This window comes from Mastigoproctus giganteus, chromosome 4, assembly GCF_048544385.1.
Source record: "Mastigoproctus giganteus isolate SK-2022 chromosome 4, ASM4854438v1, whole genome shotgun sequence".
Lineage (NCBI taxonomy): Eukaryota > Metazoa > Arthropoda > Arachnida > Uropygi > Thelyphonidae > Mastigoproctus > Mastigoproctus giganteus.
In genome coordinates this window covers 234,535,618-234,549,786 of record NC_143578.1, presented here as the reverse complement: position 1 = coordinate 234,549,786, position 14,169 = coordinate 234,535,618, and the positions used below count along the sequence as shown (strand labels likewise).

The 14,169-nt window shown below is 36.2% G+C and overlaps 1 protein-coding gene across 2 annotated transcripts in view; it reads right to left on the bottom strand.

Moving 5' to 3' along the window:
* Positions 1-4,495: 4,495 nt before the first annotated feature.
* Positions 4,496-14,169, bottom strand: part of LOC150087502 (leukotriene A-4 hydrolase) — a 122,910-nt gene continuing 113,236 nt past the window's right edge. For both annotated transcript variants that reach the window (XM_090371218.1, XM_090371217.1), the window contains exon 17: positions 4,496-4,782. In XM_090371218.1, the coding sequence (XP_090227344.1) occupies positions 4,668-4,782 (115 nt within the window). In that variant the 3' untranslated portion in view covers positions 4,496-4,667. The remainder of the gene's footprint in view (positions 4,783-14,169) is intronic.

Genomic DNA, 14,169 nt, shown 5'->3' with positions numbered 1-14,169 from the left:
CTGAGGGTACATCTACTTCCATATTGTTCGTGATTTTCTTGCTGTCTTTAGTAGGTTTCAATTTTTCACTCTTGTGCAAGAGTGTTGGAGCTGGAATGCTAATTGGAGTGTTGCTGACTTCACTGATTTAAGTTTGAGGTGTTTCCTTTCCAGAGTTAGTGTAATTTTAACCCAGTTAGGTAGAGATGTGCTGGGGGGGGGTATTGATACATCTGTTTGAGCTGCTGTTGAATGGGTGCTTTGAGTGTGAGATGCAAAAGCACGACTGGGCATGGTCAACATAACTTGTATATGTGGCTCAGGATATCACTTATGTTCTATTTTATATTTTTGAATTTTCTTGCCTGTTTTCCACTGCTCTATGTGGATAATGTTATTAGTGGAGTCCTCCAGGGTTGAGTGCTGGGCCCATTGTTGTTTTGGGTATTTATTAATGATACCGATGAAGGTATATTATGCTTAATGCCCAAGTTTTCAGATAATACAAAGGTTGGCAGGGTTGTTAATGATAGTAAAGACAGTATGCTACTGCAACAGGATCTAGAAAAGTAAGGTAGATAGGCTGAGAAGTGGCAACTGAAGTTTAATATCGACAAATGCAAAGTACTGCATATGGATAGAAGTAACCCCAGAATATTATACCAACTGTGGGGTACTACACTCAGGGAGGTGGAGAATGAAAAAGACCTGGGGGTGATTGTGCAGTCAGATATGAAGCTCTCTGAGCAGTGCAGACGGGCTGCCAGAGCAGGTCGGGGAGTCAATGATATACAGCAGGCCCTCGTTATAACGCGATTTGCTCTACGCTGATTCGCTATAACATGTTCTTATGTTATAACCCATATCTCACTATAATGCTCTTTTACCAGCGCACAGATTGAATTTTTGGCACGTTTAATGAAAATGTTTCATCTGATGTAGTCGATATCTTGAAAATGAATAGCAAAGTTTCCCACGCTAATTTAATTGCACTATGGTGACTTGTTACGTAGTTCTGAGATCAACGTTTTAAAAAATGATCAAGTATATTGCTTGTAATATTTGCGTTATATGCATTTATCCGAAGTCTAGTCATCAACTCGGCACAGTGTTAGACATTGTCCACAATGGACAGTTTACTCGAACATTGTATCGTAATTAATGCAACGCAGTTACATTTTCGAATATTAATAATGGCGGATAAGAATTAAAAAGGAACAATGTCTGTATGCGATACAAAGCCTACTAAGGTAAGAAAAATACTGAATTTTAAAATTAAATTATGTTTTGAAGGGAATCGATTCCGCTCAACAAGAAGTGGATGTGTGCAATAATTTAGGACTGGATGGCTCAACTGTAAGAACAATTATAAAAAATAAAGAATTAATTTTAGCAGCAGGAAATAGCTGTTCCACTGCAAGCAACTAGGCTGGCTATTATAATTGAAATGGAGATACTTCTAAATAATTTTATTGATGATAATATTCAACACACAATTTTGTTAAGTTAAATATCCTATGGCATAGACCGCGACTCATAAATACATAAGTTACTTTACGGGAATATGGTGCTCGCTTAGAACTCTGAGACGCCTCCGTAGCCAGGTGGGAAGGAGCAGCAGTGCGTAGCACACGCTTCTTGATTAGACAGGGGTTCGAGCCCGTGACTACCAAAATATTATTAAAGAAAAAGCGATTAGCCTATATGATGATCTGAAGAAAGCTCACCTTTAAAAAAAAAAAAAAAAAATGTGGAACCATTTAAAGCTAGTAAGGGCTGGTAACATAGATTTAAAATCCAGGGAGAAGTCACAAGTGCAGATCAAGAAGGAGCCAAAACTTTCAAAGAAGAACTTCTAAAAATTATTGAAGAGTGGTGTTAATCTTCTCAACAAGTTTTTAACATGGATGAAACAGGACTTTTTTGGAAACAAATGCCTAAAAGAAGTTTCATATCGAAAAAAGAAAAAAAAAAAAAAACATGGCAGGATTTAAAGCGGTGAAGGATCGATTAACTTTATTGCTGGGTGGTAAAGCTGCGGGGATTTTAAAGTAAAACCACTTTTAGTTTACTAGGAAGACAGCCAAAGTACAACCCAAAATCGACCAAAGTTACGAAAACTCAGCAGTCCAGGGCCATCGGATTAATAAATTCATGATTTTAATTGGCTTTTTAAGTTTAATTTTGATATGTAATGTAGTTACTTACCACATGGAGAATATTTATATGTACAAATTTTTAACATTAAACATTTTGACCGACATTTGTGTTGTCTTTTCGTAACCGTTTATTATTGATTAGGAAATATCCTATGGCATAGACTGCGACTCACAAATACATAAGTTACTTTATGGGAATATGGTGCTCGCTTAGAACTCTGAGGTGCCTCCGTAGCCAGGTGGAAAGGAGCAGCAGTGCGTAGCACACGCTTCTTGATTAGACCGGGGTTCGAGCCCGTGACTACCAAATACAGAGGATGCGGAAAGGTCAGCGAATGACCACCGCATATCCCCGGAGCAATGTGGCCTTAGTTGCTAATGCTCCTAAAAACCAAATAACAACAACAGCTTAGCACTCTGTTTTTCGGGAACGAATTATCAGCATTTAGTGGGGGTCACGTGAATAGGAATTTTGATAGTGGAGACAAGGAGGTGCTTACACTTTTGTATAAGGCAATGGTCAGGCCACACCTTGAGTACTGCGCACAGGTCTGGAGGCCTCATTTTAGGAAGGATGTAGAGTTTCGAGAACGAGTACAGAGAAGGGCAACAAGATTGGTGAGAAGAACAAAGGGGTTCTCTTACCAGGAGAGGCTTAAATTCTGTAAGTTGCAGCATCTGGAGACTAGGCACCTGTGATGTGATCTGATTGACGTGCATGGTTTGAGCATGCTCAATACTGATGGGATACTTCCACTTGCTGAGATTAAGAATCTGAGGGGGCATAGATTCAAATTGAGGAAAGACAGTTGTAGAATAAACGTGTGGAAGTTTGCCTTTAGTCAGCAGATAACCGAGACTTCCATCTGTTGTTGTGGAAGTTGATAGCTTAAATAAATTTAAGGCTGAACTAGACAAGCATTTGGAGTGACTGGATGGGTGAAATGGAAAGGTTTTTTTTTTTTTGGCTGATGCTGGATAAGCTTGCTTTCTTGCATCATATGCCTCAACTAATGCTAATGCTAATTTAACATGATTTAGAAAAGGCTGGATGACTTCCTTTGAAGCTGGGGCAAACAGGAGTTGAGGCTGAACAGTCTGCTTGTGTAAGCTCTTGGAACCACAAATAGGACAAATGGCAACACCTCTACATGCCTGCTGGGAATATCCATATTTCTGGAACTTACAACGAATGGGATTAGGAATCTGGGATACTGAAATTTAAAATGATGTATCTAATTGGGACGAGATTTCCATCTTTTTTTAGCCATTAAATGTTTTTCACTGATTACTTTTTGATTGCTCAGTTCTTGAACTAATTACTCTTTAGATACAGTAAGTAGGTCCCACTCGGTTATGACGCCTTTTGAGGAATTTAAGATGTTGTGCGGAGTAATAGATACTGGCAGCCCACCAAATGTCATTGTTTTGAGCAGTCACTCGGAATGTTTGGAGTTGGCTGTTTCAATAAGGTCTCCGGATTGCAAATGGTGATGGTTTGCCCACAGGCTGGGTGGAGAGGGAATGTATTATGAGAAAATTTAGCATGTCACTGCACCGAACTTCCCTTCAAAGCCTTTTCGGTTGATTACAGTCATTACCAGTGGATGTGTCTGGTCTGGAGCTTGAAGGCTCTATAGGTGGATAGTCATTTAAATTCATGGTTACTCCTTTTAGCCCTGGAGGATAACTTTTCACCCTAGGTTACCAGCCCTGCCACGGGGAGTCAGGAGCAGTGTCGCTTGGAGGCCATTTTTTCAGGGATTCATAAAGACAAATGTGATCATTACATGAGCCAGATTACTTTCTTAATTCCATATTTTAAAGAATTTTATAAAGTTTATTTTATAATTTGAATTAGTAGAATTGACAAAGTTATATATTTCTTTCCATCTCGAAGTTATATATTTCAACTTTTTTATGCACTGTGACTTTGTAACTTACTATTCACTGCATTTTTTACATTCTTCTCATACATTTTATTTTATATTAATAATCAGATTAAAATTTCCAAAATCAATAGTTATTTATGAAAGATCTGACGTAGTCCAGTGGTCAGGAGCGAGAGTGCATGTTCCTTGAGTGGACCAGAGTTCAAGCCCATGACTACTAAATACGATAAATATTTGTACTGACAATTTATTATAAACTCTACTGACTTGGTTGATGTGCGGGAGTATAAACAGATATTTATAAATAAAAAATTTTACTGAAAATTTAAAATTTTCAGAAACTAAGTTAGAATCTACAGGCCTTAATCACTTTGTACATTGCAAAATGATTAAGACCTATGATAATAGCATACTAATGAAGAAAATAAGCAAAGAAATAAATATATTACCATTATATGCAAAAAATTAAATACTGTGTAATTTTATTTTCTCCATATAAAAACAAATAACAGTGTATTTTGATTGAATGAAAAAAGTTATACAAAGAGTGCGTTTGAGGAGAATAAAAATTGTTTCACAGAAATGTGACATCCATTTATGGACAGCACAAGACAGTCAGATGAACTAGGTAATTACATCATAGCTCTAAGTCTTTGCTCACTGTATATGCCGTAACATGCATCATCGTATCTTTGTTGGCATTGAAAGTTGACAGAGCCAGTTCTCGAGTTGCATTCCAAGCATAAAGATCTCTAAAATAAAATTTCAAAAATATAGAATAATGTAGCTTTCTTTACTCACCAAAGTGCGATTTTGTTATATATTTTTTATAAGCCAATAAAGCAACTTTAAGCTTTTATAATATTTTCCACCTACCTTGCATAGACAATATCTAAGAAAGTAAAATACATAACCTCTACATTGCATATGAAATACAATACATATATATCAACACAGTGGCCAGTTTATCATGTACACCCCCACCATTCAAGGAATCAACAATTCCATCAGTGACCATGTCAAGTGGCTGTACTAGGCTATATAAAACAGGTAGTCAAATAATGAGGATTGTGTGCAATTCAGCAAGAGAATGGGCAAACAGTACAACTTAAGTGACCGAGCATGGTAGGACAGTTGATGCATATGTGCCAGTGCAAGTATAGAGGACAATGCCACCCTGCTGGGGGTGTTGTGCTCATTAGCATCTAGAGCAGCGTTTCCGAAACTTTTTTAGTCACGGAACACTTTTCATCTCGCAATATATTTACGGAACACTTTTCATCTCGCAATATATTTACGGAACACTTTTCATCTCACAAAATATTTACGGAACACTTTTCATCTCACAAAATATTTACGGAACACAAGTTTAGCAGAAGCCAAATAGCTATTTGCTAATATTTTATTGCATACGACGTGCTATGCATCAGGGGCATCTTTATTTACAACATATTGTATGTAAAGCCAAAATTCAAATAACTGTCATCATACTTTTGTTTTCATCTTTTTAGTTTGTTCCTGTTTTTTCACTTTGGATTTTTGGGGAACAAAAGGCTGCGATTGTTCATCCTCACTTTGAAGTGTGACAATATTGTGTTCATTCTCATCGACTACAGTTGCAATACTAGAAGTACTTGCTTCTCGTTTTAAAGTTACTTTTTTCAACCACAAATCCATGGTCATTTATTTTAATAATAATATTTCGAAATACTGATTTATCAAAAAAATACTGAAATTATGAAAAAAAAATTTATACAAAGAGTAAGTTTAGTTATGATATCAGTTCGCTTCCCCCTCTCCTTGAACCCATGTACTCCAGGCTGAATCACATACAAATGGCATATTAGATCACTACATTGCTACTTTTTTCATAGATGGCACTGCCTATACGCATGCTTTTCTATGCAAAGCCCGCCAAAATAAATAGTGTTATGCGGTCTATTTGATTATTAGTCTATGCCAGTATATTAATAACTGAAAAAAAAAAAAAAAAAAAAAAAAAAATAATAATAATAAATTATAATGATACAAAAAAGTGGTGTATGCTACAAATATGCAAAATTTATTTATTTTTTAAAAATTATTAATTACGAATTTTCGCGGAACACTTGTTCCATCTCATGGAAAAACTAGTGTTCTGCAGAACAGTTTGTGAAACGTTGATCTAGAATATACCAAGAATGGTGAAACAGGAAAAACATGGAGCCAATAGCAGTCCTGTGTCAAGAGATAGCTTGTTGATTTGCAAGGCTGACAGAGAGTGAAAAGAACCATGCAGTATAACTGTGATGTCAAAGGAATATATCAGAATAATGCATTGGACATTATCATGGAATAGGGGAACAAATGATTGCACTTACCAAAGAGAGGCTTAAGTTCTGAGAATTGCAGCATCTAGAGACTAGGTACTTGAGAGGTGATCTGATTGAGGTGCATAAGGTTATGAATGGTTTGAGCAAGCTCAATGCCGATGGGATTTTTCCTCTTGCTCAGATTAGCACTTGAGAGGGCATAAATTCAAACTTCCATCTACAGTTGCACAATAGATGTGCCTTTAGCCAGCAGGTGGTTGAATGCTGAAACAAACTTCCATCTGTCACTGTAGAAGTTGATAATTTAAATAAATTCAAAGAACTGAACAAACTTTTGGCACAAATGAATAGGTGAAATGGGAAGTTTTTTTTGGCTGATGATGTATAAGCTTGTTTTTTTGCATCACATGCAGAAGCATGTGATGCAAGAAAAGTGTCTGCTAATGCTAATAGAATAAAGCAGGTGCACAACCTCACAAAATTCCACTTTTTATCAGCTAAAACAAAGCAGCTGTGGGAACAGGATCATATACAGGATCTGAAGAGCGAAAAAAGGTTGCCTGGTCCAACAAATAGCAGCATGAATCAATGGACCTATCAAGACAGGTGTCAAGACTGCAGGCCGGCAGTGGAAGTGAGATGGTGTGGAGACTGTTTTAAATGCGCACATTAGGTCTCTTGATACTAGTGACCAAAGGGTGAATGCCACAGCCAACTTTAAAATTGTCACTTACCAGGTGCATCTCCTCATGTTCAGTTTATCCAAATAGTAACAAACTTTCAGCAGGATAATGTGTTATGTCACAAAGGTCATGGATTTTTCAGGAATGGTTCTAGGAGCAAGAAGGTGGTTTTACCATACTTCAATTGAATATATAATATAAGAAGAATGTGAGGACTATTACACAAGAAAAGTTCAACCTTATTTTTTTTAAGGTCAATCTGCCCTCAATAATCATTTGTAGTCTTCCCCAATAAGATTGCTCTAATGTCTTGTGTTTCCTCTTAAGAATTACTATACTTCAACCCTCAAACCTTCCTGTTTACTGTATGACCATCAAAGCAGCAGTCAGTGGTCATATAGTAGCCAGGAAGCTTAGCATATATCCATTGTATGTTATGCCTATACATTTGGTCTAGCAAACATTTCAGTTATTGGTAGATAATAGCAATGGCAAGACCATATGACAAATAAGGAAATTAAGAAAAAATGTTGGAGTACAAATACCCATAGGTAAGTGAAGCAAATAAGTAGTAAGGGCATGTAGAAAGTCTGGGAGAAGGGATGTATCAGAATGCACAATGCTTTGGACTCCATCATGGATGGGGTAGAGTATCACACAATCTTGCTGGGTACCACCGTTTGTCAGCTACAACAAATAAGGTTTGGGCACAATTTTGATTTGTTGAAGTGGTTTTAAAACAATTTTTAATTATGTTCCAAAGACTTGCATGCCAGTACTGCATCTTTACTGTGTACAGGCATAAAAGTATTCCAAACATTTGCATGCCTGTACAAAATACAGGCATGTAAGTGTTCAGAACATAAACAGTAAAATAAAACCGTACCCATAGTTGCTTCATTTTATCTGACAAAGAGTGGCAACCAGCGAGATTGTGTGCTACTCTTCTCCATCCATATGAAATATTTTAAGCACCAGTTGACTAAGGGAGCCATTAATTATAATTAACTATAAAAAGTTAATTTTATATTTATAATTAAATAAAAAAACTTTTCTGTAGCTTTCCAAAGTAGCATGCTTTTCGTGTTACATCACGATTGGATGCACCAGTGTTTATTAATTTTGTGATGTGTCTTCACTGGTTGTTACTAATGAAAAGTGACAGCTCCTGTCAATCAAACTGAATGCCATATTAACTTAAAAAAAGCATTTTTTGTTTACAGGCTTTTCGTTTTTATAGTTTGACGAACAGTCCGGAGGGATATTCTATATATATCGGAATAAAATTTAATTATAAAGAGAGTTTAGAGGGTTTTTAATTTCTGTTTCAAAATGTAGTAATCCCCTTGGGCCACAGATAATAAACTTAACATTCAAATATCATAGCATATATGACAGTAGAAAATGAACCAGTTAAAGAAGCTACAAATTTTTCTACAGTGATAAAAGCCTCCTAATAGTACTGACTGCCAAAACAGCATAACAGTACTGTATCACATACTGTGTGTCTGAAATTTGGTAGTCCCAAGTGTCAGGTAGTAGCTACTGCAGTCCAGAAGCAAATTTAAATGAAATTATTTTGCATTACTAGTCTGGAAATTTTAGTCAAATTTGCTGATAAAACTTTTCTCTTAAAAATTTCAGCTTTTTTCGGATAGCCAGTTTTGGGATTTACTGCATATATGTTAACAAATGAAGGAAGAAACTTCGAGCTCCCAATCTAAAACTGTTTTGGATAGCTCTTAGATTGATAATTGGATATGGTTTTGACTCACTTTATAGAATTTGGGCTGGAAATGATAAAAGTAGTTTTATAATTAAACAATTAAAAAAAAAAACCCACTCCCATTTCACCCCTCCATTCGTTCGAAATACCTGTCCAGCTGAGCCTTAAATTTATTTAGGCTATCAACTTCCACAACAAGGAATGGAAGTCTGTTCCACCAACCAACTACCCACTGGCTAAAGGTGACTATTCTGAGCAAAAGGAAGAATCCCATTGGCATTGAGCATGCTCAAACCATTCAAAGCTTTATACACCTCTATCAGATCATCTCGCCGGTGCCTAGTCTCCAGACACTGTAATTTGCAAAACTCAAGCCTTTCTTCATAAGAGCAACCCTTTGTTCCATTCACTAATCTTGTTGCCCTTCTCTGAACTCGTTTCAGCAGCTCTACATCCTTGAAATGAGGCCTCCAGACCTGTATACAGTACTCAAAGTGTGGCCTGACCATTGCCTTATACAAGGGAATAATCACCTCCTTATCCCTGCTAGAAAAATTCCTGTATATCATTGACAAGACACCATGAGCTACTCTTGCAGCCCATCTGCACTGCTCAGAGAACTTCATATCTGCCTGCACAATTACCCCCAGGTCCTTTTCATTCTCCACTGTCAGTGTAGTACCACAGAGTTGATACGTTGCTCTGGGGTTACTGTTTCCCATATGTAGTACTTTACATTTGTCAACGTTAAATTTAATTTGCACCTCTCAGCCCATCTGCTCAACCTTTCCAGATCCTGTTGCAGCAGCATGGCATCAGTAGTGTCCTTAACAATCCTGCCAACCTTTGTATCATCTGCAAACTTGGACATTAAGCTTGATATACCATCATCAATATCATTTATAAGTACAGAAAACAATAATGGACCCAACACTGAACCCTGAGGGACTCCACTAATAACATTAGTCCACTGATTACCACTCTCTGTCTTGTCCCCCTCAGTATCCCTTTATCCATAGCAGCAATTTGCCTCCAATGCCACATTGCTCCAATCTGTGCAGCAATCTTCCATGTGCAACAGTATCAAAAGCCTTTCTAAGATCCAAATATATAATATCAAAGTTATTCCCTGCATCCAGTTCTTTTGTGACTGCATCATAGTATCCAATCAAATTGGTCAAGCAAGACTTTCCCTTAACAAAACCATGCTGTGTCCGAGCTATAACTGAAGTCTTGTCTAGATGATACTGCAGTGCTTCTTTAACCAGTGCCTCCATTAATTTTCCTGGAACAGAAGTTAAACTCACAGGTCTATAATTACTTGTGTCAGCCTTTGATCCTCCTTTGTGAATTGGGGTCACATTTGCACATCTCCAGTCTATGGGTACCTCCCCTGAGTCCAAAGAAGCTCTCATAATTATGGCTAAGGGTTTGCTTACTTCGTTTGCTGCCTCCTTTAATATAACTGGATAGATCCCATCCACCCCGGGTGCCTTTTTTATGTTTATCCTCAACAATTTCTCCTCCACTTTCCTCTCAGTTATTACAAAATCATCTAGCTCACTGCCAGAGTTTACTTCACCTCTGGCATTCCCCTTCCCGAATAACTCCTCATGTGTGAATGTAGATGCAAAATACTTGTTTATTTTGTTAGTCACCTGAGCAGGATCCTCAACAGTTGAACCATCAATATCCAGTGGACCAATCTGATTCATCCCTTTCCTTCTAAAGTTTACATAGGTAAAGAACTCTTTTCTTTTTTTCTTTGCATCCTTTGCCAAGGATTTCTCATAATCTGCCTTTGCCTGCCTAATCTCCTTTGTGACTTGGTTACAGACCAGCTTATATCTATCATAGGCTTCCATGTCATGCATTTTTCTTCTCTGCCATATGTCTCATTAGTTCATCTGACATCCATTTAGGCCTAAACCTTGAACAATATTTCTTAGTTGGTATGTAAAGCCTAGTAGCTTCCAAGATAAGTTCTTTGAATGCTTCCCAAATGAACATATGCTCATATGTTCATTTGGGAAGCATTCAACATATTATGTTATGAACATATTATGTAGATATATATATATTATATCTGACAGAGAAGGGCATGGACAGCCAGCAGAGGGCAGTTTATAAGAGCCCAGGGGCTTGTCACGGCTGTAACTGAAGATGCATGTATAATGCCAGAAGTGCACATTTCATTATGTGATTATAATCATGTATGTTAAATTTTTGGTCATTCTATTCACTGCAATGGCGAAATCTCTAAATCTGTTGTTGGGTTTTAGGTACATCACCAACTTAGATGAGCCAACTACAGTCCAGATTGAAGAGATCTTTAGAAATTCCTCCAGTCTATGATGGAACTCAAACCCATAACTCTTCAAATGAGTGACAAGATGCAAAACTGCTATACTGTCATGTAGGATAATGGCAAAATAGCACCAATGGCAATCACTGAAGAAGTGGCAACAACATGAAAAATTTGATTGCAATCTATATATAACTTGTGATTGGAAAACAGATATTTAGTTTATAGATACATAGAAGTGCTTAATTTGTCCTTTATTTAAATTTCCTACGGACCATGCTATTCAAGTGATATTTAACATGATAGGCAATTTTCATATGCTAAGCTTATATAATAAATGCAATATATGATTTTAAAAAAAATATATATATATAGCAATTTTAAATTTAATATATTAGTCATAATGAAAACAATCCATAAATATGTTTATTTTAGGAGAAAGTTGTGCCAATTTTAGCTGTTCTTAAGTAAATTCATAGTGTTTCTTAAGTCCACATGTTGAAATGAACAGAGAAGAATGATGAAATATATAATGTGTTAAACTGCCTGAAAACAAGATCTTACAAAACAATTGCCATATTTCCGGATCACAGGATGCACTTTTCTTCTGGGAAATGTTGCCCAAAATTCCCAAGTCTTATGATCCAAAAGTATACGAAGTGCACTGATGCTTTTCTTTATCTTATGGCTAGGAAAAATGCAGCCCAAATTGTCCAGGTATTCTTCTGAAAAACTTGTTTTTTTGGTGTGCAACCAGTCCAGATCACATATAACAGAAGCAACAAAAAGAAAGTTTGCTGAATTAAACATGGAGTTAGCTGTGCCTTCCAAGAGAACAATAACCAATTGGAGCCACTGGACATCAATGCTCATTTGATAAGAATAGGATGAATGAAGCGATCAACAATTTCACAGGTTTGCAAATGGGGAAAAATTTATGGGAACTAATGAAACATGGGATAGTTACTATGAAATGTGGAATCAGCAGTGAAGATGTACTCTTTGAAGAACATGAAAGTTAAGACCACAACATCAGTGATGACAGGTTTTTGGCATTTTTACAAGTATGAGTTTATTTTGCGCTGACTTAAGCTTAGTATGTATTTGGAATTTCTGTTTCAAATATATATATATGATAAAATATAAAAACTTTGCCTTCTGAAACATCTTTTGGTCCAGTGCACATTATCTGGAAAATACTGTACTTATAATAATGGATTTACATAATCTTATTTCTTCATACATGGGATGCAGAACATTTAACAATATTTATATGCCTTCTGTGAAGTAACTGTATTATACTAAAAATATGGATAACTTTCACTCATCTGCTTTATACAAAATCAAATACAATCTTTATTCCCTATTAAATTCAACTACCTTCCTTCACTGAACCATAAATATACAAAATAAATATGTACTTTTTAAAATATATTTTTGTCTTTTAATGGTAGAAAGGATATTCCAATTATGGCTTTTTTAAAATGCATTATAAATTAAATTTTCTCATTTTAAGGTGAAGAATGATTTTCAAAAAAGCATAAAAATGTCATCAAGCAAAAATAATGTATCAATGCAATATGATTTTTGCACCATAGATGCATAAAAAAAATTCATCATTTCAACAGGGCAAATGGATAATTTTTTGTACATAGCTATAAAACAAATTGCAGTTTTAAAAGTAAAGCATCATACTATGAAGCAAAATCACAGCTTGATTCATTCATCCTTCAAATAAATAATGCTTCCCCTCTTTAGTCCATTACTCAATGAACTGTTTCAGGGATTACTGTTCCTTCATTAGCAGATACCCAGGCACCCTATGTAAGAGCCAATGACCCATATGTGATACAAAACAACAGTTACTCATACAAAGTTATGTACCTTTTGTTGCATTATATACTTTTTTATTTCATTATGCAACTTTCTATGAAATTTACTGGAAGACAATTTTCAAACACTAATCCAATATGTCTTGAATAAATCTAATGGCTGCAGAGGAACTAAGTACAATTATTTCCAAAGGAACCAAGCAAAATAAAATAAATATCATCGTACTATGTGTGTAAAGTGGGAAATACAACATGTCAAAATTCACCAATTTACTAAAAATGACATTTTCAAGAATAAGTACAAATTCCTCAAAATGACTTCCAGCTCCAAAATGAGGGACCCATCAAGTTCTCAGCTCCCATCTCAATGCTAGAGTCTACGTGCAAGCATCAAATACCACATTCGACCCTGGAGAAACTGCGCAAGACACATGAGGTAGAATTTTTCTCAGCATGATCTGTGCATGTTAACAGGAGAGACTGTTTTTATAGGAAAAGAACACACTTAAATAGAAGTGGTACAAGAATTTTTGTTATTGCTCCTGAGACACTGTTAGGTGGGTTGGAAAATTGCTAGCTTGGTGGGGGATATATAGACTAATAGTTAAACACCAGTTGCAAGTAGATATGAAATTGCTTTTTGCACTGCATCTATTGGGACATTCTGCAGCTAAGAAAACAAGGTGTGGAGAATTATAGAGCAAACTGAAGGCCCTCATGGAACAAGAAATTAAAGGGAATGTGTTAGAGTTACTAGGAATAAAAACAGGTGCACTTGCTTGTACATTAATGCTAGGATTATGGTGAATAAATTAGAATTTGAAGTAATTGTTAGGTCATCAAAGACTGACATTGTACGGATATCAGAAACATGGTGCTGCTTGGAAATAAGGGATGGGGAAGGGGTGTGATATACTGTTGGTTAAGAAGTACACAAAGTTGATGGTGTCCAATAATAGTGAGTCAGTTTGATGTGATATAAGCCCCTGAAAAACAATGAGGATAGCAATATATTGTAGTCCAAATGACTCTAATCAGTATAATGAAGACAGAGTGTGCCAGTAAACCAGAATTTCTTATAATGGATGACTTTAACTTTCCAGATATCGATTGGAGCTTGTGGGATGATCATGCAGCAGCCAGAATCTTTCTGAGTTTACTGCATGGCTGTGACTCTCCATGCATTTAGAATTTACAGATAAAAGAACTGCTAGGCAGCAACGATCAGTGTACTGATGTGAGATTTACTTAAAAGATATACCTAATGACAAGAGTGAAGGG